The 27,569-nt window shown below is 43.0% G+C and overlaps 2 protein-coding genes across 6 annotated transcripts in view; both read right to left on the bottom strand.

Annotated features, from left to right (window-relative positions):
• Window positions 1-1,830: 1,830 nt before the first annotated feature.
• Window positions 1,831-14,355, bottom strand: TRIM14 (tripartite motif containing 14). Its single transcript, XM_030512754.1, is given in 5 exon segments — window positions 1,831-2,270; window positions 2,273-2,650; window positions 4,220-4,460; window positions 5,361-5,446; window positions 14,160-14,355. Coding segments are annotated over 5 exon segments (1,155 nt in total). The 3' UTR covers window positions 1,831-2,016.
• RNF38 (ring finger protein 38) overlaps window positions 13,407-27,569 on the bottom strand; it is an 81,091-nt gene continuing 66,928 nt past the window's right edge. For all 5 annotated transcript variants that reach the window (XM_030470856.2, XM_030470857.1, XM_030470859.1 and 2 more), the window contains 5 exons: window positions 26,131-26,237; window positions 24,736-24,820; window positions 23,126-23,247; window positions 21,531-21,630; window positions 13,407-16,893 (listed from right to left, as the gene is read on the bottom strand). In XM_030470856.2, coding sequence (XP_030326716.1) covers window positions 16,831-16,893; window positions 21,531-21,630; window positions 23,126-23,247; window positions 24,736-24,820; window positions 26,131-26,237 — 477 coding nt within the window. In that variant the 3' untranslated portion in view covers window positions 13,407-16,830. The remainder of the gene's footprint in view (window positions 16,894-21,530; window positions 21,631-23,125; window positions 23,248-24,735; window positions 24,821-26,130; window positions 26,238-27,569) is intronic.

Genomic DNA, 27,569 nt, shown 5'->3' on the forward strand with positions numbered 1-27,569 from the left:
GTGAAGGGACCATTCCAACAATTGGTGCCAGTCTTTGATTTTTCAAGATGATACTTAATTATGAGCTAATTCGCTCAGTGCACTTATTATCCAAATCTGACCTTGTCAACTATAACAATATGCAATATATTGTTATATTACATATGCAGTATTTTACTATATATGAACTCGAAGCGTGAGCCGACCTAATTGCAGCCTCTCTGGGCAGATGGGGTGGGGAGATTTCATAAAAAAAGATGGCAATACCCATGTCCCATGTATCGAAAAATCCTGGCAGTCAGGTGAAGTTCCCGATGACTGGAAGAAGGGTAATATAACCCCCATTTTCAAGAAGGGGAAGGTGGAAGACCCGGAGAACTACAGACCAGTCAGCCTCACCTCTGTGCCTGGCAAAATCTTGGAGCAGGTTCTCCTGGAAAGCATGCTAAGGCACATGAAAAACAACGAGGTGGTTGGTGACAGCCAACATGGCTTCACTAAGGGGAAATCCTGCCTGACCAATTTGGTGGCCTTCTATGATGGGGCTACAGAACTGATGGACAGGGGCAGAGCAGTTGATGTCATCTACCTGGACTTGTGCAAAGTGTTCGACACTGTCCCGCATGACATCCTTGTCTCTAAATTGGAGAGATACCAATTTGATGGATGGACCACTTGGTGGATAAAGAACTGGCTCGATGGCCACATGCAAAGAGTTGTGGTAAATGGCTCGATGTCCAGTTGGAAACCTGTAACGAGTGGTGTCCCTCAGGGATTGGTGTTGGGACCGGTCCTGTTCAACATCTTTGTCAGCGACATGGACAGTGGGATTGAGTGCGCCCTCAGCAAGATTGCCGATGACACCAAGCTGTGTGGTTCGGTTGACACGCTGGAGGGAAGGGATGCCATCCAGAGGGACCTTGACACGCTTGTAAGGTGGGCCGATGCCAATGTTATGAAGTTTAACCAAGCCAAGTGCAAGGTCCTACACCTGGGTCGGGGCAACCCCAGGCACTGCTACAGGTTGGGTGGAGAAGAGATTCAGAGCAGCCCTGCGGAGAAGGACTTGGGGGTGTTGGTCGATGAGAAACTTAACATGACCCGGCTTCAGTGTGCGCTCACAGCCCAGAAAGCCAAACGTATCCTGAGCTGCATCAAAAGAACCGTGACCAGCAGGTCGAAGGAGGTGATCCTGCCCCTCTACTCTGCTCTTTTGAGACCTCACTTAGAGTACTGTGTGCAGTTCTGGTGTCCTCAACGTAAAAAGGACATGGAGCTGTTGGGGCGAGTCCAGAGGAGGGCCACGAGGATGATAAGAGGGCTGGAGCACCTCCCGTATGAAGGCAGGCTGAGAGAGTAGGGGCTGTTCAGCCTGAAGAACAGAAGCTGCTTGGAGACCTCATAGCAGCCTTCCAGTATCTGAAGGGGGTCTATAAGGATGCTGAGGAAGGACTCTTCCTTAGGGACTGTAGTGGTAGGACAAGGGGTAATGGCTTCAAACTTAAACGGGAAGTTTAGACTAGATATAAGGAAGAAGTTCTTTACAGTGAGGGTGGTGAAGCACTGGAATGGGTTGCCCAGGGAGGTTGTGGATGCTCCATCCCTGGCAGTGTTCAAGGCCAGGTTGGACAGAGCCTTGGACCATGTGGTTTAGGGCAAGGTGTCCCTGCCCATGGCAGGGGGGTTGGAACTAGATGATCTTAAGGTCCTTTCCAACCCTTACGATTCTATGATTCTATGATTCTATGTTCAAATCCGAGTTGTAATTTGCTTCTTTCAACCAGACTTTTCCATTTTGCAAGTTTAAAAACATATAAAACATACTGTATATGGCACTTTAGGTGGTACATTGGCATAATTTATAAAGCTGGATCACCTTCCCCCATTGAAAAATGCATATATATTAAAAATTAGTTGGTTTTGAACTTAACTGCATCACAGGACTTTCATATGTCAGAGATCTGTCCATGCCCATCACCGCTGAAGTGGCTTTCATAGAAGCAGCATGTAACAGTAGGCATTACTTTGCTGGGTTCCTTACATTAGTTTGCATATCCTGATGGATCCTTCTCAGAGCCTCAGGGCTGGATACACGAGTTCCATGAACCTGCAGTGGAAGGTGTTCAGGTGAGCCATGCCATCGCTGATGGAGAATGAAAGGATTCCTGCTTCATAATCCAGAAAAACGCCAATGTGATTGGGATCATCTTCTATGGGGATGGGAATTCTCTCTCCCTGGTGAAATGCCCAGTATTTGAACTCAAACTTGTTAAAGCACCAGGATGCTCTGTCCAGCCCCATTGGCAGGTTTCGGAGTCTCCTTTCCTGCTGGTGGAAGGGTAGGCTGCAACAACCCACCATCCTGCTCCAGTGTGGAGCAGTTCCACTTCCCAGTAATGGCTCCCAGAGAGGAAGGCATCCCTCCTTAGCACTTGCCGTAACTTATTGAATCTCTGGGGACCACAAGCGTAGAACATCCTCCTACAGCTTACTGCGAGTCAGTCATCAGACAGTTTCAGCCTCAGGTGAAGGCTGTCATACTCCCAGGTTGGTGATCCTGCATCTGCAGTCAAAAACCAGACACACTCACTACATTTACCATGATTGTTGAAAGAAGTCCAAGGTATAAAAAAACCTGCAAACGACCCCACAGCCTGCAGTGTCTTGGAACCTGCAATTTTGCGAGGGAAAACCTGACATTTTTATTAGAAAGCACTGCACTATTTGTGTGCACCAATGCTTTGAAGTTCATATGCTTTAAAGCAGGCCAGTAAAAGACAAAAATGTATGTCAGCACTGCGTGGTGCACAAATGAGAAGAGGAGTACAGCTGGGTAAGAAATGAGCAGTGAGAGCTGCACAAAGCCAGGAGAAAAAGAAATCTCTCATGAAACTGAACAAGTTTGAAATGACATAGTCACACAGGGCAGGTCAAAAAGCTACAGGACTTTGAAGAGGAGATTTTTCTCTGAAAACACTGTCCTACAACTTCAATATTGAATTGCTACATGTTTCACAAAGGTTTTCCTTTCCTATACCTCAATAATTTACTGTGATGGTGTGTGCTTTCTGTTTTCATTTTCTAGAAATAACCCCAATGCTCCCTTTGAAAATACGATCTGGCATCCTTAAACAACCTCCTTCACTCTTTCTGTCAAGCCTGACGAAACCAGTGTCGGGTACCTAAAGGACATAGGTTTAATAGGCACATCTGTTTTTTCTCGTAGGTGAAATACACAGGGCAGGACAGAGAGGATCTCGCCCAGATCCCACACCCCACAGAGCAAGGACAGCTCCACCACTAGGTAAAGACCGCAACAGAAAAGTCTCGCTGTGTCCAGTCGGCCGATTAGCTCGTGAGCCTGCCCGTTAGCTCCTCCTGCCGGCAGAGCAGGGGCTGTGGCAGACAAGAACCCAGTAGTTGTGGTTAGAGCAGGGCCCTCCAGGACGGAAATGAGTTTAACCCCTTGACTAGGACCCTTTGTGAGAAATCACAACAGTGGAAAAATTAAATCACTATGTTTTAAAAGCAATCTAAAGAATAAAATCCAACCTCCCACACACAAAATCTCTCCAAAACCACGAAGAGCTGTTTCCTGTATGGAGATATGTTGCTAGCACACACAGCGGAATGCCAAGGCCACTCACAACAATGGAAACTCCCAAGTCTGCTACAGTGCGAGGATGTAAAAACGCACCACAGGCCTTCACATGAAGAATGGAATCCTTTGGCTTCTGTCAGGGCATAAGCACATGACCTTCCCAAAGAGGTCAATGTCATTAGGAAAGAGAAAATGAAATTTATCTGTAGGCAAAAAGAAAAGCACTGCCCCCTCCAGTAAAATCATGGCTATTGCTCAGGCTGATCAGGATCTCTTTCTATTAAAGAAATGAGACAATTTAAGCTTCCTCCTAAGGCTTCCAAGAGGACTGCCCTTCCCCAGACCTTCATATTACACTGCACAAAGGAAGACCTAATACAGCATTTGTCTTCAAGATTAAGAGACTCATATAACTATCTTCCATATATGTTTAAAATTATTATGAATTTCATACAGACCTGAAATCAATGCCACAGCAGGAACACCTAACAGCTCAAAAATCAGGAACCAAACTGGTTCACCAAAATACCAACAGAAAGAAGATTAAAAAGCAGTGAGAAAGATGCTACTTACATGCAGAAGGATCTACAGACTACAGCAATTTCCCAGGTACTGTGAGGGTAAGAGGTAGAAAGAGACCATACAATACCACCTCCAGCAACTGAACAGGATCAGTGTGCTGCTGTATTTGTCTGGTCTGACGTGAGAAGGCCTCCAGGGCTGCAAGCTTCTCTCGACAGGCATCCAGCTACTGGTCATGTGCTTCCAGGGCTTGCTGAGTCTTTCCATCAATGAAGTTTTGTGCCAGACTCCCTTCTTTCCGAAGAAGTAACTGGAGCTCAGTTACTGACAGCTGCCTTTTGCTCATAATGGCATGTGCCTATAGATGAAGCAGAAGAGCACCCCCCCATACTCAACAGACTATAAGCATTTCAGGCATTTATCTCCCAGGCTTTCAAGGTCATGTTTTGGTTGAATTTTACTGATTTGAAGGATCTCTTGAGAAACAGGTGCTTGCCCTTTAAGGGAGTGCATCCAGGTTTTACCTGCTGATGTCCTGGATGGAAAAGCTTGAGGGCAGGTTCCAAGACTCTTAGTTATGCAGAAAATGCTGTTTTCAGCCAGAATGTGACAGGGTCAGGTACTAACTGCTAAAAGCAGCAGGCCTGGTCCTTCAGTAGCAACAATTTGCCTTCTTTTAAAGCAAGCTATTTACAGGGAGGGGCTAGGAAAAGAAAACCTCCAAAACAAGAGGACATCAAACCACAATGTCCCAAACTTCTACAGAGTTCCCACCAGTTCTTACTGATTTTCTGTAACAGATGTACTTAGAGATCCTGCTTAAAGCAAAAGCCATTTCATGATCTATAAATGAGGTGGAGCTTAGCATACATTCCTGTTCTTGAGACAGAACCAACAGAGCTGTTGTGTTTACTCAACTCTGAAGTCAGACTATTCACTAATGCAGTTCAGTGCAATGCAGCTTACATCAGAGAAGCTGTAACAACATCTGTAGCTGGGGCTATTTACTATTCATCTGCACAAAAAATTCCAACATTGTTCTTCCAGAGGTGTTTGGCTGATCAGGGAGTGAGAGCCAGGCCTTTGGAGACTCTTTCCGTCTTCTCTCCTTTTGATAGCAATATGTTGTGATGGATAAAGGGAATACACTCTTTTCCTGAGAAGCAGTAGCTCCCTGGGTCTTTGAATAGCTACAGAGAAAGCAAAATGTGCCTCCTTGGAAAATGACCATCCAGTGGAGAAGCAAACCACAGTTCACCTTCACATCAGCCTGTTCTATGCTCCTTCTGTTACCAGCTTCTCTATTGTCTCCTTTAGATCCTCCAAGCGCAATGTCATGAGCTCCTGCACAGCAACGAAACAAAATAAAGCACTTTCATGACAACATCTGTAAAAAACAGACATCAGTGTCCATCTGGCTTTCCATACAAAGAAGTATGTCACTGAAACGTTCAGTTTATGAGGATTATTAAGGTCAGTAGTGATGAACACAAGGATTTTCACACTTCACCTGCTCCTGGTGGTTAAACTGATAAGATTTGGAAAGCTGTGCATATTAGTACCACCTTCATAAGGAACAGAGAACCCTATTGTGAAAACAGCATTTTCATCCTTAAATGTGTGGCACTGTGCACTTCAAGACTACATACTCATGGACTGAGCAGCTGAAGGGCAGCTAACCAAGTAGTTTTATTCAGAGAACCAGTGGGAGGCTCTGCCTAGAGTCAAAACCCAGTGGATGTTCAGGATGCTTCCCACTGTACAAGAGACCAGTCAGAAATACCTCACCGTCACCACAGTGATGCTGTAGTCTGAATGCCTGCAACAACAAACACTGTCGGCTTGGCTGGTAAGCACATTACCTGTGATACTTGTCGTGTGCACTGAGATGCACTGAGCAGCACAGTTAATGTTCTGCTGTGTGTAGCCCCACAGCTTCTCCCTCACAGCCCTCTGAAATGGGCTGTCCTCTGTCCAGCAGCTTGAACAGTCCTGGTGCACTTGGGGATGCATTTTTGTCATTAGTACGGTCAAAGACCCAGGCAATGCTGCACCGTGCTCTCCGTGCATTAGTGTTGCAACAGAGCCTCTCGGTGAATACCAGACAAGCCAGCTCCAGAGCTGTAGCTGTTACCAGTGTCCAGATCTGTAGCTGGGAACCAGTCCAGAGCATCTGCTCACACAGGTACCAGCTTACTGCAGCAAAGACTGGCAAGACCACAAAGCAAAACCAAATCTTTCTTCTTTGCTTGTAAAACACCTCATGTCAAGCACTCACTCCCTCATGACACTGATCATATGCAAATACTTACGCCAATCCCAAGCATTTCTGGCTAAGCATTACTTTCCTTACACAGGTAAATGAAAGAGCTGCTTCCGAGCAGTGGAGACACTGTGTCTGCAGCACTGTCAAGTCACCCATGTCATTCACCCTGAGGAACCAACTCTTAAAACATGCCCTTAGGGATTGCCTGCATGCCCCAACTCCCTCAAGCAAAAATGCTGTAAAGGCAAGGATCTGTAAGAGATGAGACTCCTAGCTCCAATCAGGCTCACAGGACGCATACCCAGTGCACAGCATGCTGACCCCATGTCCTGCATTCAGGAGCACAGGGGGTGTCCTTCCAGTTGATTTTGCACACTCTTGGATCCAGGCATGAACAGGCTGATGGACCTTGCCCAACGGTTCTCATCTCCTTTAGCATCCACAGCTAGGATTTGCTGAAAGCACCAAGGAAGATTCTCACATACTGCCTGGTTGATGTCACGTCACAAGGGCGACACAGAGTAACTGCTCACAGCAAACAGAATCACTAGTCAAAATATCACCTCTTGGGCTACAACTACTTTTGGTAGCTTGTGCTGAAATCTCTGCAGCACTAAGCCAGCAGATGTCAGCAGATCTTTTACAGACAGTGTCAAAGCGGACCCAGGTTACTAAACCCTGCTCGCTTCCGATTTTGGCACAGAGACAAGTCAGCAGAATCTGCTCCCCTGCGTCAGCAGCCCGCCTAAGCAATCAGCATTAACCCTTTGCAGAGGGATCATGCAGGGAAGCCCTACATTATGCTGAGTCAAGCAAACTTTCAGGAATCTTTTGTATGTGTCCGCATATTTCCAGTAATCTGTTTTTACTGTAGATTAGAAAAATGTCTTACTACTGCTACATCAGTTCAGTTTTCATGTTCAAGTTTTATTTTCCTGAAAAACAATATCATTTTGATGGTCCTCATTGTGCTGGCAGTGGATATACTTTGTGTTCTAGTGTTTTCATTGAGTAAATGAAAGCAGGAATTCTTCTGTGGCTTAATTGCTCACTATTTCATCTAAAAATATGGGAAATCATTCTAGGCTATCAGAAATGTATTGATGCATACATTTCTTGCTAATCTTTAGCAAGGTATACTCTCAAACATATACTTTTCAAACTACGCTTTCTGCAACATTGTGGAAAGATAGCATGCATTAAAAAAGTCTCAGAATTAGGACATTATGAAAACTTTATCTTTTCTTGTAGTGTTTTTGAGTTGGTTGTGTACTGGCAAACTCCTTCAACACACATGTTTTAAAACACTGAAAAGCAAAGTATCTCTGACAAATAGAGATGAAGAAAGGCAAAGGCAATCCATTCTTTTTGTGCCACAGTCTTTAATACTGATGATAGACCTTGGGCTGCCCAGTCCTCTGAGCTGGAGGACCATGACTGCAGGAACAGTGACTTTCCATTTGTGGACGCTGCACAGAACCAGTTTATATCAGTTGAACGTTCGCAAGTCCATGTGGCCTGATGGGATTCATCCCAGAGCACTGAAGGAACTGGTGGATGTTACAGCAGAACCCTTCTCCATCATCCGCCAGAGGTCTTGGGAGTCTGGGGAGGTCTCTGCTGACTTGAAGCTGGCCAGTGTTATTCCAATTTACAGCAAGGGTGTGAAGAAAGGCATAGAAAACAACAGACCTGTTAGTCTGACCTCAGTACTTGGAAAAATTATGGAAGAGGTTATACTGGCATTTAAAGGACAATGCAATCCCCAGGCACAGTCAGCATGGGCTCACAAAGGGAAAGTCCTTCTTAATTAATTTGATATCCCTCTAGGATAAGGTCAGCCATGTAGGGGATGAAGGGAAGGTGGTGGATGTAGTTGTTCTAGATTTCAGTAAGGCTTTTGATACCGTCCCTCAGAGCATCCTGGACAAGTTGTCCAACTGTGAGATCAGCAGATTCATGGTGCACTGGGTGGTGGACTGGCTGAAGGGCAGGACTCAAAGGGTTGTAGTAAATGGGGCTACATTTGGCTGGCCACTAGTCACCAGTGGTGTTCCTCAGGGCTCAGTTCTAGGGCCAGGGCTGTCCAGTGTTTGAATCAACAGCCTGGAGTTGAATGCACCATTAGCAAGTTTGCTGATGATACTGAACAGAGATGCTGTTGACTCTCTCAAGGTATAAGAGGCCTTGAGGGGGAATCTAGATAAGTTGGAGCATTTGGGAATGAATGAATGGGATGAAATTTAACAGGTCCAAATTCTGGATTCTGCACCAGAGGACAGAGGAGCACCGGACACAAGTCTAAATTGTGGGAATGGTTCAAACTGCATCAGAGGAGATTCAGGAAACATTAGGAAACATTTCTTTACAGAGAGGATTGTCAAACACTGGAACAGGCTCCCTAGAGAGGTGGTGGATGCCCCAAACCTGTCAGTGTTGAAGAGGCATTTGGACAATGGCCTTAACAACATGCTTTAACTTTTGGTCAGCCCTGAATTGGTCAGAGAGTTGGACGAGGTGAACCATGTGGCAGAAAGGCAGAGCTGTCTGCACGCTGTAGAGTCACAAGGAGATAACTTGGCAGCAGCACTGTCCTTAGCTGTGTCTGTGCTGTGCTCTCATTGCCACAACTGCCAGGAAACTGGTTCAGCTCAGCAATAACCAGTGACTCTGCCACTGCTAAGGAGCAGCACTGTGCTGGGATGGGGGAAGGCAAAGGGGAGAAGGGACAGGGGTATGTAGAACTTACTGTGCTGCTGAAGATTTTGTGCTGTGGTCCTAAAACAAGATCAAAATGTTTCTTTCCGTTTTGATATCTTTCCATTTCTCCTTTCCATATCTTCCCATTTCTCCTTTCTATAGAGCCACCTACTTAACAGTCCATGAACTGAGAGCAGAAATTCAAGCAACCAAGCTGTCATACGTCAGCAACAGACCCAGCTGTGTTTCTGAAGCTCTTGCTGAGATTCCCGTTGTCATTAAGAGGGATGCAAAACCCATCAGAAGCAAAGTTATGTGCTCACTTTGGAGAGATTAACTGCCAAAACCCACTTCTGAGGCAATCTCCAGGAAGGCAGGCTTTGGTACACATGGATTCCCAAGAAATATCCTCCTTAATCAGCTTTAGCAAATCCTGTGTGTGCTCCAGGTTTCTGATACCCTGGGAAACATTTACCAAAGCATATCATGAGTTCTTTTCTTAACGGGTTAGGACAGATAATATGTCTTGCTTCAGGCATGGAGTTCTTGCAAAAATAACTTCTGCCTGCTGCCCCAGAATGAGCACTGTGTGCAGTTCTGGTGTCCCCAATGTAAGAAGAACATGGAGCTGTTTGAGAAAGTCAAGAGGAGACCAAGAGGATGACCAGAGGCTAGAGCTCCTCCCGTATGAAGACAGGCGATAAACACTGTGGCAGACCACAAAACATGCTCCTTACACAGTACAAACCGTGTAGTTTGTATGCACAGTACATGGCCAGTTTAGATGAATCCTGTTGCCAGAAAGATCAGTTTTCTGTTGCTGGGAACACTGCCTAACCCAGCAGAGCTCACAGGAATTGGATTTGGCTGCTGCCTGTGATTAACCTGGTGCCCAGAATCTCGCACAGGCCAGTGTTGCACCTCAGAAGTTGTTTGCAGCATATACACATTTGCTGGAGCTGCCAGGGAATAGCATTCAGAGGGAAAGGGACAAAATCCTGGTACAGAGGCAGCAGCTAAGCTGATGTCAGCTTTGCTTGCGTTCATCTTGTCACTAGTTCTACAGGGCTCAGTTTTATAGCCGGTCCTCTTTAATGTTTGTATATATTATCTGGATGCAAGAGTCATAGAATCACAGAATCAATCAGGTTGGAAAAGACCTTTAAGATCATCAAGTCCAACCATTCTGCAGCACTACCAAGGCCACCACTAGCCCATGTCTCTAAGGGCCCATCTATGCAGTTTGTGAAGGCTTCCAGGGACGGTGATTCCACCACTGCCCTGGGCAGCCTGTTCCAATGCCTGAACACCCTTCTGGGGAAGAAATTGTCCCTAATATCCAGCCTAAACCTCCCCTGGCACAGCTTGAGGCCGTTTCCTCTTCTCCTAGCCATTATTACTTGGGAGAAGAGACCATCCAACCAGTTTTCTATCCATCTTATTCTCCACCCACACGACCTGGATGTAATACTGTAGCAAACAGTGCTGAAAGCCTTGCCACAGTCCGGAAAAAGGGCATCTCCACTCTCCCTTCAGGCACAAATCCAGCTGCTTTATCACAAAAAGCATGGTAGAGGCAGACATGATCTGCGTGATTTACATTTGGTAAATCCACGCCAACAGCTCCCAGCCACCACCTCCTCTTTGATGTGCAAAGTAATATGCCTTGAGAGGAGTTGCTCTATAACATTCCCAAAAATCAAAGTGAGCGTGACCGACCTGTAGTTTCTTTGAGCATCAATCCAGTGTTTTCTGAAGGCTGGTGGAAGGTTTGACATTCTCCAGTTGCTTGGGACCTCTCCCAGCCTGTGAGATTTCTAATTTGATAGAGAGCAGTTTCATAAAGGCCAGCTCTCTAGGCACCCTCAGATGCAGCGCATCTGGTCCAATGGATGGGTTGTTGTGGTGGAGAAAATAGTAACATGAAAAGCCAGCCCTTTTCAGCAGTCTAAGTATCTTATTCCTACTTGCATTTCCTGAAAATTGGCAGCACTGTATTTTGACTGCCCATATCTGACATCATTACAGAAAGCAGCTCTCAATATAAAATTCCACTGCTCTGTTCAGGGGAAAGAGGAGGAGGACTTCTTTGAAGACTTTATTATTGTTCCAAAATCTGAACATCATTTTCCTGAGACCTCACTAAGGTCAACTCTTTGTAATCACAAGAAACAATGTCACATAAACCCTTTCATAAATTTAAGTTATTAAAAGAGTTTCTTAATCTCACTAGTGTAGTTGGAAAGCTGTTTGGGACACTTCTTTCTAATTTGTCTCCAAAACATACACACACAGGCACATAACTTGCATCCATTAGCTTTTGGACAGACACTGTTCCTTAGCCTACAGCACTTCTCCCTCTCTAGTGTTCAGTATCAATAATTAATACATAATTACTTTTCTCTGTCAGTATTTATTCTGTTGAACTGAAGAACAAGGTTGTAGCTTTGGCTACATGTATGTTAGGTTCCCTACTGCTCATATCACACAAGCTTCCTCCCAGTTTCAATTTACATTACTTGGCTGCAGATGGCCCGAACTATACGTGTAATATTGAATACATACCATGACTAACAGACCATGAAAATACACAGAAAATAGACATAGAATTTATGAGACATCTGCAGATCATCAATATTCAGTCTATTTGCATGTTTAATTTGTTTTCACCTTGTCATGTTTACCCTGTAAGAATCACCAGGATATGTCGAATACACATTAAGTTCTCTGCTAACCAAGAGCTGTGGTATCCCTCGTGGGTAGAGAGGCCTTACAAATTGACCTGGGTAGACCAGAGAGCTGGGCAATCGCTAACCATAGGCAATTTAGTGAGAGAAAGTGCCCAGTTCTCCCCCTGGGATGGAGTAATCCTGGTTATACACAGAAACTGGGAAGTGTGAGCCTGGGAAGCAGCTCCGTGGAAAGAGATCTGGGGTTTGGGTTGATGGCAAGTTGAATGTGAGCCAGCAGTGTGCCCTGGCAGCCAAAAGGGCAGCTGTACCCTGGGCTGCATCAAGCACAGCACAGCTAGCTGGTTGACGGAGGTGACTGGCCACCCTGCATGGCACTGGCGTGGCCTCGTCTCAAGTCCTGGGTGCAGTTCTGCGTGCCTCAATATAAGGACATCAAACTATTAGTGTCCAGAGGAGGGCGACCCTGATGGTGAACGATACCAAGGGCAAGACTTCCAAGAAGCAGCTGAGGTCACTTGGTCTGTTCAGCTTAGAGAAGGGAAGGTTGAGGGGTCACCTCATGACAGTCTACAGCTTTCTCAAGAGGGGCAGCAGAGGAGGAGGTGCTGATCTGCTCTCTCTGGTGACCAGCGACAGGACACAAGGAAATGGAATGAAGCTGCATCAGGGGAAGTTCAGACTGGGCATAAGGAAAAGGTTCTTCACTGAGAACAGGTTTGTCACTGGAACAGGCTCCCCAGGGAAGTGGTCCCAGCACCAAGCCCTTCAGAGTTCAAGGAGCATCTGAGCAAGATTCTTAGCCTTATAGTTTAGTTTTAGGTAGTCCTGAGAGGAGCAGGGAGTAGGACTCAATGAACCTTACAGGCCACTTCCAACTTGAGCTATTGTAAGCTATTCACGAGGAAGCCCTGCTCTGCTCTCAGGGCCTTGCTGGCATCGGCTCTAACCAGTCACCGGGACTGTCATGTTCCACCATTGTCACTGAGGCTCTACAAGCATCACCAACACCAATGGGTCTTAAAATGGGTCTGAGCACCACCAACACCAGCTATTGAGGAAGCTGTGCAAATGAAAACCTTTTAAATAACTACTTCGACAACATAATTTACATTATCTCATTAAAACCAAAACCAACCAACTTGTTGTTTCACCACCAGATTCGTGTGGCCCTGGCTAATGAAACTCAATTTCATTTAGAATTCAGCTTCATCCTCTACTCAGGATGCCTTTTTCACCATCGTTAGGGCATTGCAAAGTGTAACACACGCATCTTCAGCAGAGAGACAGTGCAAACAGTAAGTCTAAGGAGTGCCTCTGTTCCTGCACGTTTACTTTTGACTTGTAACATCTTCAGAAAGCTGATGTTTTAGGCAAGGCTTTGAGTTCTATGAATTAGTTATTTCACACTTTCAACAATATGACACAATGTTTCATATAGTTTTCTTATGATCTCCCAAAGAGGATTAAAAAGATCTGTCGTGCACTATGGTTAAGGTGGCAAAACTTCTCCCTGCCACATGTGTCTGTGGCCAATACCTAGAGTTGTCTGATCATGCACAGACAATGAGAGCAACGAGAGGAAACACCTCTCACTGCACCATGAGAGTGCAGCTCTTCCTAAGAGAAAGAACAGGACAGAGCTGTGTAAGTGTACATCATACATTTATTACTGAACAACTCTCTCAACTCCAAAATTGGGCACAGGGATTAAAAATAAAAATTCATTGCACTACCTAGTAAAGCATTACTAGTAACTCTCATAAAAAATGTACAAATTTTGTTAAAAATTTATCAAGCCTTCAAATGATTTGGTTACAGATATTTATAATACATTTAATACTACATGTTAAATGATACAATAGCATATGATTTAAAGAAAACACTTGACAAAATACAATTCCAACAAAACCCATAAGCGATCATAATCATTAGCAAATCTGAAACACACGTAGGAAAATGAGGTAACGATGTACCAAAGGAAAACAACACAGCTTTTACAAAGGCCCAAAGATAACTCAGTCAAAAATGTGTTGTCTACAATAAAAAAGTTGGTAAATCTCATCCCAAGCATTACATAATGTAATAACAGCTGTGAAATCACATTCAGGAGCCTGTACAAAATGGCATACAACAAAAAGGCTTTTTTTTTTTTTTTTGTAAAGCCACAAAATGAGACATTGGAATTATCTGTAGGCCTTGATATCCACCAGAATGTCAAACTGACAGTTTATGAAACAAAAACAACTCCACAGCAGTGACAATATGATAAAGCAAACATGTTACAGTTTTTCTTGTTTTCATTGGGAAGAAGGAGCCAGCTGATGGCAGAAAGGCAACAAACACCAGAACAGCGTTGCTGAGTTTGGGGGCTGCCAGGCACGGTGTCAGGCTGCGGCACCGCACACAGATGCGCGCAGCAGCTGGACGCGCACCCCCCTCCCTCCGCAGCAGGAGGACGCGGCCGTCACTTCCTGCGCTGTCCTGAACATCCCCACGTGCTGCCGCTCGCACACACCAGCCACAGGAACCAAGTCCACGAGCACCTGCAGGAGTCCCACACAAACCACAGGACCCTTCCAGGAGAGATGAGCCATGAGAGTGCAATGATTTATTTCAGGGCTTTACCAGCTTGGACCCTCCATCTCCCACCACCTCACAGGGTTTTACTGGGGAACAAGGGACATCACACATCAGGATTTCTCCAATTCCAGAGAGAGGACCACTTTCCCTTGGCCTCAGAAAAATGTGTCTTGTTCACCTGTATTTAGCTTAGAACAAGTGGCCTCTTTCCATGCTTTGAACTGACTACCGAGCACAGTCGTGTTATGCTGTTATGTGTGTATGTTATACACACGGAACTTTCTCTTTTGCAGTACTATAAAAGAGCCCGAGTTTTGTAAGACATGTGGCTTATGCTTCTTAAACAACATGATTTTATATTTGTTAAAAAAATAAATTCTATTACATGTAATTTAACCTGCTAGGTGTTACTGTGAAAAGCCTGTTCTTTAACACCACTGGAATATGGGAGAAATTGTAATACTCTGAAGTAACAGTGTTTTTATTTATTTAGTGTTTTTAAGTATGGACAGGTATGGAAAGACTCACCGGATCTGAGAACTACCTGCATAACTAAACAGAAGGAAGAGCATCTGAAATAGGGCAAAATTGTGCTTTCACTTTATCTGCACCAAGAGCTGTGGCTGGTCTGTAGAATCTTCAAAGAGGGAAATCAGCATGGAGAAAATCCAATGCTGTTTGAATTATACCTAATACTAAAGCATAGCAGCATAAAAAAGCATCAGAAATTATCAAGAATGGACATAAAGCTGAGTCTGGCAGCAAGATGCAGCAATATTGCTGACTGTGCCACTTGTAGTGCTGCAACCCAAGCAATGACACTGTATTTAGGAATTTTGTCACAAAAAGTGCATCCTTTGAGTAACTATGGTATAGGCAGACCTAAATATTTTGCTAGAACATACTGATGATGTTCACAGTCTGAATGTTATAAAGGAAGCTATTATATTTTTTTGCAATACCCCAAATGAAAGATCATTCAGAGCACCCGAACAGAAGTTATCACCTCCTGTTTCACAGCACTGTCCTAGAAGGTGCTGTTCCAATTTTCTCCTACAGTGGAGTGCTTTGGAAACTTCATTGCAAAAACTAAGGGAGTTCCCTCTTCACAGTACACTCATCATGAAATAAGGAAGAGCAAGAAGCAGCATCATAGCAACTGAATTCTGCAGTTAGTGACCAAAACCCACCTTCTCCTGTGGTACAATGAAGGAAATAAGAATTTCTACTTCTCTGAGAAAATGCTAAAAAAGTTTTATTTTATTCACAAAGTTGCAGAAATAAAACTGTAACCTTTTACAAGTTATTTTAGTCATATACAAACTCCCTTGTAAATGACAAAGAATGTATGTGATTAAAGCCAATGTTTATAAGCTAAAAGATTACGTTCTTAGCAAGTACAATGGCCAAAAGTGAAGAGCTGTTGCGTAAGACCCTCAGTCCTTTCTGCTTCCTTTCATGAAGGAAGCACATAACTGGCAACCCAGCTGGAAAAATTTAAAAGGAGAAGATAAAAGCATTGATAGTCATATTAGCAACTGAAAATATTAATATTGCTAAATGATTTGTGCGATATTGCAACTTTATATTGATAAAATAACTTGTAAATCAGCCGTTTAAAAATCCAGACTTTTAAACGTACGCTAATAACCCCAAGGTCACTCATGTATGAACAATCACTGCGCTCTTTAGTGGTACACATTTAAAGCCTCCAATGAAGGGGAAGCATAACAGCTGTTGGAGTAGTAGGTAGAAAGGTCTTTATACCTGTAAGTACATTGGAGAGGAAATACTAAATGTCTGTAATTGCTGCACCCATTGCATTCAGTGTGCAACTGCAAACACAAGGAAAGGAACCAGTGTACAGTACTAGTACTGTTTAAATAACACACAAGATTATACATTGCAGCATAATTATTACTACACACATACGTTCTCAGTACATGCTGGTATATAGGTTCTCAGACACACGTGCACACTCAGTCACAAGCACGCACCGCAGACCCTCTCATAAGCAAATGCACACTCACACCATCCATTCCCACTCACAGTATCTGAAGGCTCTATATAAGGTAGATTGCTATATGGTCTGGAGCTACCACTTTTTTTTTTTTGTTCTTTTTTTTTTTGTATAAAAGCACATGCTAAAAGATCACGTCCACAGTAATCTCGCAGCAACACTCGGAATGATCACACAAAAACCAGGGAATGTTAGTGCACACACAAAATTAAGCTAAAAAAACCCAACCAACCAAACCAACCCAAAAATAAAAATCTTTGGAGTTCCACTCACTCTGTTAGTATAACAATCCCATAACTGTGAAGACTAGTTATAAGCTTTATAATTGATTAAGTCACACAGTGCAAAGTAAGGTCCATTGACCCTTTCATGTAAAGGGTAGGCTGGAAGCCATATGGGTAAGTTCAATAGATAGTTCGTATATACACGTGACAGAAACACCCAAACCAGGTTTGTGCTCTTAGATCGGTCATTCTGAATCACGGTGCACTTCCGAAGCATCAGCTCTACAAATTGGGCAGGTCCGATTTGCCTGTGAATGCAGAAACAGAAGAGGGTTTACTGCAGTGGCACACACTGTTGAGGTGATCTATACATGACACTGACATCTGTGAGCACTGAAAAGCTACTCAAGAGTACTCAAAACAAAAACATGATTAAGGTATGATTAAGTTTGCCAATTCAAAATTCTGTATACAAAAAAAAGATGCCTTTTATCTTTAAAGTTAAAGCAAAAGAGCAAATGAGGCTTCACGTAAGTGATGGTGGGTATATTAATGCAGATTCATAGCTACAGTATATTGCAATCAGGTGGATGCAACTTAGAAGATTACTATGTGCTGCAGAGAAACCCACCAAAACCAGATGTGGGGTGCAAATCAATGTCCTATATGAGGGTGTCACGCTGTCACAAGCTCTACTGATCAAAGATCACGTCTCTTTGTACCCTGCTCACTCAGTTATTCTCACAGAAACTTACCATATAGACTTGGTCAAAGCTGAAAGCAGACCAGGGGAAAAGTGAAAAGGTTTTGGTGAAGAGAAAGGGCAGGGGAAGGAGGAGGAGGGAGAAGACGACCTGACGGAACAGGTATTCTGGTGACACACACCATCAGGGCTAAACTGAGCAAAGCACTCACTGAAAATATGTCCTGTGACCCCTTTACTTTTATAGCTTCCTTAAAAAGATAAGGCAGATGAGAAGTAGCATTCCTTAAGCTACAGGGAAAGTATTTCTGCCTTTTCATCTCCCTTTTCAAATACAGGCTAATTTCATTTTACCAAATGGTGAGAAAAAGACCCAAACAAATATGTAACACCTTTGATAAAACATTTCCTTAATGGAGGGCTGAGAGAAGAGAACTGTTCCCTGCCCCAAATCCCGTATTTTTACAGTCCCCGGAACTGCAGGACTAACCACTGTCAACTCCAGTTTTTTCTAACGTGGCCAAAGTTTTCAAAGAAGATACAAGTGAGAGCATCAGAAATATGGCTCTGCAGGCCAGACTTCAGAAACCACTGCCACAAACCTCAAACCCAAACAATAAATTCCAATAAAAGTAACATGTTATTACTGAAAACCATTATTTAGTGATGCAAGTTAAAATGAGGGTGTATTTTTGCTGTCAGTTACTACTGTTATTGTTGTATAGTTTATATTGTAGTTATTACTTCATATTTTCTGTAAAGCATGAACTGGAGAATCAATTCAAAATTCTTTTCTGGCTCTTTCACTAGCAGTTCTGAAATTACTTCAGGATGATGCCATTACTTGGTCACTACTTTGTGTTCACATTATCCCCTATATAATGCAGCTAATATAATTTTTCAAATAGAAAGGCATGTTCTTCAAAATTCAATAGAATAATGAATCAAGAGGTATTTGCTTAGATAAATAATGAAGTATCTACCACTTGTAGCATGAAACAGAGCATTCAGTGGGAGTAATTTCTTGACAAGAACTGATAGAAATTAATCCACTGTGTCAGGATAAAACTATAGACACTGCAGCACTGCCTTTTGAGTAACTACTCAAGATCCTACATGAACACCAGTTTTAAATACAGTTGCATTCTGGTGCCTTTCATGGAATTTATTGCTCCTTCCTGGCATTTAACATGACTCTTTGGTGCAAAAAGAGGAGTAAGATGGACATAATACTGTTATATTGACTATTACATTGACTAGTTATATTCTAACTAGCCACTCTGTCAGGCAACTTACATTTTATACTGTAAGAAGAGAGCTGCACAATGAATTAACCCAATTAATTATGGAAACATGACTAAAGTGAACCACATTTAGAATAATGAATCTGTAGGGCTACTAGAATGCTCTAAAAACCATTGCTCTATTTTGGTGTTAGCGTCTTTTTCCCATATATTATGTACAGCATTTCCTTAAGAATGTGAAATACAAAGGCAAGTTGTCTTGTTCTCTGGTTTTAAACCCTCAGGGTGACGACAGGTCAAGTTACTAAGCTGTCCTTTGAAATGATGACTAACCCTTACTTTACAAAAGAACAGATTTCTGGTGTATTTACAGTTAATTAAAGGATCTAGGATATTAACAAATAACCAAAGGCTGTGAAATTTAACAGCTGACGGTACTATGAAAGGCAAAAGGACAACCTCTCTCTTGTTCATTCTGTTTCCTCCACTGTATTACATCTTCTCTCACAAGTCTTTAGCCTTGCTTTAGGAAAGCATAAATTAAAGTGAGCAAACCTAATGCATTGTGAAAGAACACCTCCTTTCACTTGCTCACATTACCTAAGAAGGTGGTTCATAGGGCAAATCAAACCTTTCATGCATCAACAAGCCACGTACTTGCTTAACTGTAAGCAAGTTTAGACAGAGGCTGTAACTAAAATAGGCTGGTGTTACAAGTAATTTGTTATAGTCTGCAAAGCAAAATAATATTTATTTCTATACACCATCTTCGTACCAATGTACCTAAACCACATATTTTAAATATATTGCTTCAGCAATCCTACACTACAATGCTTCAACCTTGTCTAGCTTACCTTGCATCCAGCTCTGGTACACATGTTGCCAAGACAGGCAGTTTTAGATGGGTATAACTGCACCCCTTTAGGTTTAGATTGTGCATTGTTCAATTCATTGCTTCACCTAGCTGACACTCTAATACTAACAGTTTGTCATAGAATCACAGACTGGTTTGGGCTGGAAGGAACCTTAAAGCTCATCCAGTTCCAGCCCCTGGCCATGGGCAGGGACACCTTCCACTAGAGCAGGTTGCTCCAAGCCCCGTCCAACCTGGCCTTGAGCACTGCCAGGGATGGGGCAGCCACAGCTTCTCTGGGCACCCTGTGCCAGGGCCTCACCACCCTCACAGGGAAGAACTTCTGCCTAAGAGCTCATCTCAGTCTCCCCTCTGTCAGGTTACAGCCATTGCCCCTTGTCCTGTCCCTACAGGCCCTTGTCAAAAGCCCCTCTCCAGCTTTACTTCTGGCCTCTTTAGGCACTGGCAGCAGCTCTAAGGTGTCCCTGGAGCTTTCTCTTCTCCAGGCTGAAGCAGCCCAGCTCTCTCAGCCTGTCTCCAGAGCAGAGCTGCTCCAGCCCTCGCAGCATCTCCGTGGCCTCCTCTGGACTTGCTCCAACAGCTCGACGTCCCTCTTGCGTTGTTGCCCCAGAGCTGGATCAGGACTGCAGCGGGGGTCTCCCCAGAGCACAGCAGAGGGGGAGAATCCCCTCCCTCGACCTGCTGCTCACGCTCTGGGGGTGCAGCCCAGCACACGGGGGTGGTTCTGGGCTCAAGTGCACACTGAGCCCAGGTCATGGGGAGCTTCTTGTCACCCAACACCCCCAAATCCTCCTCCTCAGGGCTGCTCCATCCAGTCTGCGTTTGTGCTTGGGACTGCCCTGACCCAGGGGCAGGACCTTTCACTTGACCTTGTTGAACTTCCTTCTGTCCTCTGTAGGCCTCTTTTTTTATACTGTAAGAAGTATAAAACTGCATTTTCTTCAGGAGCGCCTTGTTCCTCCACACAGGCCTCCTAGTGTTCTTGCCTGACTTCCTCTTTGTCAGGACACATTGCTCCTGAGCTTGGAGGAGGTGGTTCTTGAATACTGACCCACTTTCTTGGGCTTCTCTTCCATTTCATATCCCAGTCTTCAAAATCCTTCTAATTTTTCTAGGTATCTTGTTAGTCAAAAGAATGCTGTCAATACCAACTTGTTTTTTTTTCATTCCCTGCACATTTTAGTGTATGCCCAAGATATGTGTTTTCTGGCTTTTATGAAGCCATAAAGGCAAGGGTTTTTCTAAAACAACAGACACCATTTGTCATTCTCTAGGGACTGTATCCTGTATTAACATAAGGTCATTGCAGTTTCAAATGTTCTACACAACAGACTACACACAGATTAAACTAAAGCTGAACAGGGCAAAATACCTAAAAAAGCTGATGCAAGATGGGAATCAATACCTTGCTGAGAGTAGATCTGGCTAATGCAGCTTGTAGAGATGTCCATCTATCACCATGAACTTATTTGTATTTCCTGTTCTTCGCACCTTCTGGGCTGCTGCTATTTTCTCTCTCCTCCTGCTTGGCTGTCCTGGTTCTAGATCTTTTCCACTCAAATTCTCTTGGAAGGTTATGCCATAGTTTTGTAATACTGTAATTTCTATTTGCATAAATTACATTTCTATATATATGTATATATGCATAACATATATACATACACACATAACACATTTGCCCCACAACGTAACATTAATAACAATATGGAGGAGGAAGGTATTAAGTGTTCATTTTATGCTTCTTGCTATGCAGAACACGTAAAACAGTTTCTGTGATGATGGTGGCTCTAATTCATAATTCCTGTACTATGTTACTGTTCTGTTTTCAAGTCTTCCTTAATTTCAAATATTACTTGAATTCAGTTACTGCTTTGCGCAAATAGAAAACAGATCAAAGAAAATAATTCTCTTCATATTCATTCTTCCTTGAGTCAAAGATTATAAAGAATCATTCTTCATCAATTGTTATTAAAAAAATCATAAGCATACAGTGCTTCCACTCTGTTGGCATTTCTAGCCTAAGCATTAGAAAAATGAATCAAGATAAAGTGTAACAGCAAAATATCCTCCCTCGAACATAAAATTCCGGTCCAATAGGTATTTATTTATTTATTTTTTCCTTACCTTTAGCCATTTATCAACACACTTGGCATGGAATTCATGGTTACAGGGTAAGACTCGAAGTAGCTGCCTTGACTCAAAATCACACATGCACACCACACACCTAAAAAAGACAATAAAGTTCAAATGTATCTTATGAGAACAACAAATACATGCTCCACAAAATCTTACAGGTACTGCAACATGGGTAGCTAGTTACCTACATCTGTGGTTAAAGATGTGTAGTGACAATGTAAACTGAGAATTGCTTTATTATATTTCCCTTCCTTCCCCTGTACTTTCGAATCAGAAATCAAATACTCCTGCTCCTAAGAGCTCACAACAACCAACAGAACAGACATGTAATCAAAATTCAAATGGCAGAGATAATGATGTATAAAGTTCACTCCCTACTGATACTAATAAGTCACACTGAGAGTCACTGAAACTGGAAACTCAAACTGTTCAGTTCTGGGCCCCTCACTACAAGAGAGACATTGAGGTGCTGAAGCGGGTCGAGAGAAGGGCAATGGAGCTGGTGAAGGGCCTGGAGCACAAGTGTGATGAGGAACGGTTGAGGGAACTGGGGGGTTCAGTCTGGAGAAGAGAAGGCTCAGGGGGGACCTTATCGCTCTCTACAGCTACCTGGAAGGAGGATGGAGCCAGGAGGCGGCTGGTCTCTGCTCCTTAGGAACAAGGGGTAGGACAAGAAGAAATGGCCTCAAGCAGTGCCAAGGGAGGTTTAGACTGGCTATTAGGAACAATTTCTTTCCCAGAAGGGCACTCAGGCATTGGAATAGGCTGCCCAGGGCAGGGGTGGAATCACCGTCCCTGGAAGTGTTCACAAACTGCATAGATGGGCCCTCAGTGACATGGCTCAGTGGTGGCCTTGGCAGTGCTGGGGTAATGGTTGGACTCCATGACTTTAATGGTCTTTTCCAACCTAAACAATTCTATGATTCTATTTTAACATAGGCTAATTCCTACGTGACAGTATCACTTTAATGTCTAGTATGCTGAACAGAAACTAAAACACTTGTATTTTATTTTAAATCCCAAGGAACTAAATTGAAACACAGCTAATGATGTGAGACTATATAGAGGTTTTAAAGTAAGGATAAATAGTATTTGATCTGGAAAACAATCCAACAAAAAAAAAACCACCACCACAAAAACTGCTTACTAACACAGAATCATAGAATCACAGACTGGTTTGGGCTGGAAAGGATCTTAAGATCACCCAGTTCCAACCCCTTGCCACAGGCAGGGACACCTTCCACTAGAGCAGGTTGCTCCAAGCCCCGTCTAACCTGGCCTTGAACACTGCCAGGGATGGGGCAGCCACAGCTTCCCTGGGCAACCTGTGCCAGTGCCTCACCACCCTCACAGGGAAGAACTTCTTCCTTATACCTAACCTGAACTTCCCTTAAGTTTGAACCCATTACCCCTTGTCCTACCACTACAGTTCCTGATGAAGAGGCCCTCTCCAGCATCCCTGTAGGGCCCCTTCAGATACAGGAAGGCTGCTTTTAAAGCCCTTCTGGCTTAGCTGAGGCTGCAAATTAAAGAAAACATAGTTACCTGAATTAGGGACCTTTGAAAGAGACAAATGTACTTACAACGTCTGTTCTGACTGGTGGTTGTTTGGATTGAATCTGTAGGATGGAAGCTGTTCAATATCTGCCTTTGTCAATCCCCGTGGTTTGGCTTCTCCCAGACGTTCTGCCAAATTCAGCAGTGCCTGCAAAACACACAAAGTGGACATTTAAACATCTGCTGCTCAGACAGGCTCTGGTTCCACTCCAGCCGGGGCTGCATCACGACCTCAGCTGGTAGCAAAGAACAGCCTTCTATCAAGAAGTGTTTAGAACCTTACTTCTCCCCTACAACACAAGCCCCATGGAAAGTCTTTGAGCCATCTAAACTATGTAAGATGTTCTCTTTGGGATTTCAAAACCTCCAGGACCCAAATTCCAATTAACCCTGTGGCTGCAAGCACAGCTTGGGAAATGCTTTGGTTCTGAAGGACCCCTCACCCTGCTATGAAATTCATAGTGCTGATAACCAGAAAAAATGAGCACACTTTCTTCCTAAGAATATGTGAGCCTGGTCTTGTGAGAGAAACCAAGAATTTAATGGGACAGGTTCTGATTCCCACTTTGTCTCTTGGGATGAAATGAAAGAGGGAGATTTTATCCTGAATCTGGAAAAGAGATACATACCATCAAACTTTAAGCAATTTTTTTTACTTAACTTTATGTTCATTGTCTACAAGCCAATCATTGCTACCAAAAGCCTCTCGTGTAAATAATTTGCACTCTGTCATGTATGTAACTTGCGCTGCTTCACAAGGGACCTAGGAAAAATATCATTATCAATGTGATGGAGAACAAGGCATAGAAAAGTCAAAAGATTTGGTGAAAACTGTAGATGGTAGTGATCATAAAGAAATTTCTAATACTGACAAACGTAAGGTCCCAATCCTTAGAAATAAGATGCTGCTTCTTCTGAGCTAGCATAGAAGTTGTTACAGAAGTGCTCATCATTAAACTGAAAATGTGCAACTACAGAGAGCTCTTAGGGGGAACAAAGAGATGCAAAAGTAAGGGTTGGTGATAACTGTTTGAAGAGAAATCGAATGGAACCCAACAGCCTCAGAACCAGCAAAGACACAACAGCTGCGACTGCCCCATAATTGTGGAGGATACTAAAGAGGGTTCTACGTCTATAGATGTGAATTAGTATACCCTTTTGAGGGACATGAAAGAAAGGCATTAAGGCAGTTTCGTAAACATTGCATTTAGATTAATTAATCCATGACATCAACACCATTCTGTATTAATACTATTCTGCAAAGTTACACACTTGAAACTGGTAACTTACCCTGTTCTTCTGAAAGTGCTTCACTTCTATTTGGTATTTAAAATCAACTAAGACTTAAAAGGAGAAGAGTAGCATGTAGTACATAAAAGCTGAACAATTTGAGGATTGCTAGCCTGGAAGGGTAAATTCTGGGAAAGAGCAATAGGCAAAAAATATAGCTAAGCACTTCTAATACCCAGTATTGCAAAAAAAAAACCCTGAAAGGATGGTTTTTTGATTCTGTCTTCACTGTCACTGTACTTATTTGATAGACAAAAGCAGGATTAAAAGCAAAATATAATACAATTTTATTTATTGCTTGAGTTGATATTGTTTCATTAAAGGTAGTTGTAGTTCGGACACCAACCTCATAGTTTTCTACCTCTCCATCTTCCACATCCAACTCAAAGCTGAAAGCTGGTCCAACTGCAGGTGGCACTGGAAGCATTGATCTACGATGAGAGCAAACAATGAAAAGATTCAGCATCTTGCTGAAGGAAAGCACAGAAACATTTGGCAGAGGTAAAGTTACCTTACTGATCCCTCTCAAATCAGCAAGTTCTTAGAACTGGTAAAAATATTAAGTTTGAAGTCAAAAATAGACAAGCGAGAGCCGAAGGAAAAACCTAATTCTGCCACTCATTGAGACTGGGAGTGCTGCCTTTTTAATTGCATACATGTTTCAGCTGGTACTTCCAATCAGGCTCAGAATTATTACAGAACACTAATCTCTTGATTATAACACATTACGGAGAGCTAAAACTGACAATTAATTGACATTCTGGCTTTAAATACATTTTATTTCTTTAAGTGGATAAAATACCAACAAAGAAAAGGATCTCTAAGTTGACTTAGCTCTCCAATACAAAAGCCCTGAAACTTCCGTAAGCCTGAAAACACACAATGAAGATAAACAGGATACACTACTGGACCAACTTCCATACTGAAGGCAAGCACAAATTCACATTCTCACATACTTCTGGTTAAAGCAGAATTTCTTCAGAGAGAGAGGCTAGAGAGATGTTTTCCTGTGTTATTTTATTTTAATCTTATTTTCATTCAACAAGCATTTCTACCGCTCAAGATAGTACTGTGGGTCAAAATTTCATGCACAAACACATAAATCACTAAAATCCCACTGAACTCATCAGGAATTACTGTGCCACAACATTTCATACTTATTTCCAAAACAGAACAGAGTAATAAATATGCTATATACCCAAATCCCTCCTGCCCCCTCCCCCCCCGAGAGTCTACCATAACACACTACGATTAATTCTTAAATGTTAATTGTCCTGCAATTTTTCCAGGAACAGCTAATCAGAGGCAGAGCAGAAATTCAATAGCTCTAAAAGATCAGCAGTTTAGACAATTAAAAGTAACACATCACAGAAAGCTCTCAGCCTTGTATTTCATAATTCAGAACCAAACGAAAAAGATTTATTTCATAAGTGAAGGCTCCTAGGACTTTATCCTACAGCGTAAACACGCCTCTGTTGGAGTATTGAAGAACGAAGTTTTGAAATGTGCTGAAGATTCTACAAAGAGTTCAGAAACAAAGAGGCTCCTGTGCCTCAAAAAAGGGTGTATGTTATTTGAAACAGACTGAAGAACTACACAGAAACAGAAGTTCTCCTCCCCTCTGGGACAACTGAACTTTGCCTGCTTCTGGTAGAGTCCAACCATATAACATGCCAAGACTTGCTGAAAGTCAAGTGACTTCTTAATAGCCTCCATGGAAGCAAATATACTTTGAACTTACAGCACGTAAGGTAATAGGCTGGGATGGTAAGGGTGTGGTGGTAGCGGCTGCTGTGACCGGTATCTGCTGCGTCCTGTGAGTCTTCGAGGCATGAACGGTGGGTAAGGCTGTAAGAAAGAAGACAATAAGCTTCAACTGGAACTTGTGTCCAGTTCTGGGCTCCCCAGCACACAACAGACATGGACATACAAGGGAGAGTCCAACAAAGGGTGACTAAGATGGGACCGGAGCACCTCATGTATGAGAGCTGGGACTGTTCAGGCTGGAGAAGACAAGGTTCAAGGGGACCTCATCAATGTGTATGAATACCTGAAGGGAGGGTGCAAAGAAGACGGAGCCAGGCTCTTTTCAGTGGTGCCCAGTGGCAAGACCAGAGGCAATGGGCACAAACTGAAACACAGGAGGCTCAGTCTGAACATCAGGAAACACTTGTTGCCCACAGAGGTGGTGGAGTCTCCTTCCTTGGAGACCTTCAAAAGCTGCCTGGACATGGTCTTGGGCAATCAGCTTTATGTGACCCTGCTTGAGCAGGGAGGTTGGACCAGACGACCTCCAGAGGTCCCTTCCAACCTCATCCAGTCTTTGAGTCTGTGCTTCAACACTTTGTTTTCTTAATCATGAATGAAACCTGAATATTGAAACCCACTTTCAATAAAGCATTATTAAAAAGATCCAGCCTCTGCTCAAATAGAAAAGAACCTCAGCCTCAGTTTGAAACAATGCCCATCAGTAACACACAATCATGCCATTCCATATGAAAAAGAGGTAATTCACAAATCTTTGTAAGCTCTTGTGTGATAGTCCACATGCAGGCTGGTTTGGGAAACAGGGCTTGAACTGCTGACTCCCTTGTAAATATAAAAGCCCAGGTTTTAGATCTGGTGCTGTTCCGCAGACTTACGCATGAGTGGCTGAGTAAATAAGCCTTTTACAAAGATTTTCAAAAAACCTCTTAAAAAAACCCAAACAAACCCCTGAACTGTTATGCAGTGGTGTATATTTACGTTTTTGTTAAGGAAGGACTGAAGCCTTTCAAGTATACAACAAGAGTTCAATCAGGACAATTTCTGCAGCTGGACAACACCTAAAGAGACAGTCAAGCCTAAAGCTTCAATGTATTACTTCTATGGATAAATCAATGCTCTTTTGTCATACCTTTTTTTTATTTGCATGCTAAGCTCTTTACTTGTATATTGAAGTTTTCATTACAAGTGTTCAAAATTCCTTACTTACTAACATGGGGACACGCATGGTTAAAAAATTTACACTTAAATTTTACTGTATTTCCCCAGGAATATCCAAAGTACTAATTTTTTTGTAATAATTTTTAAAACTGAAATTCATGTACCGCTCATATTGAACTCATATTTGAAGGCTTTCAGACTTTTTTGAAATAAAGGACACTAAAAGTCTTTACTAACATGCTCTTCTTCTTCCAC

This window comes from Strigops habroptila, chromosome Z (genome assembly GCF_004027225.2).
Source record: "Strigops habroptila isolate Jane chromosome Z, bStrHab1.2.pri, whole genome shotgun sequence".
In the NCBI taxonomy this organism is placed as follows: Eukaryota; Metazoa; Chordata; class Aves; order Psittaciformes; family Psittacidae; genus Strigops; species Strigops habroptila.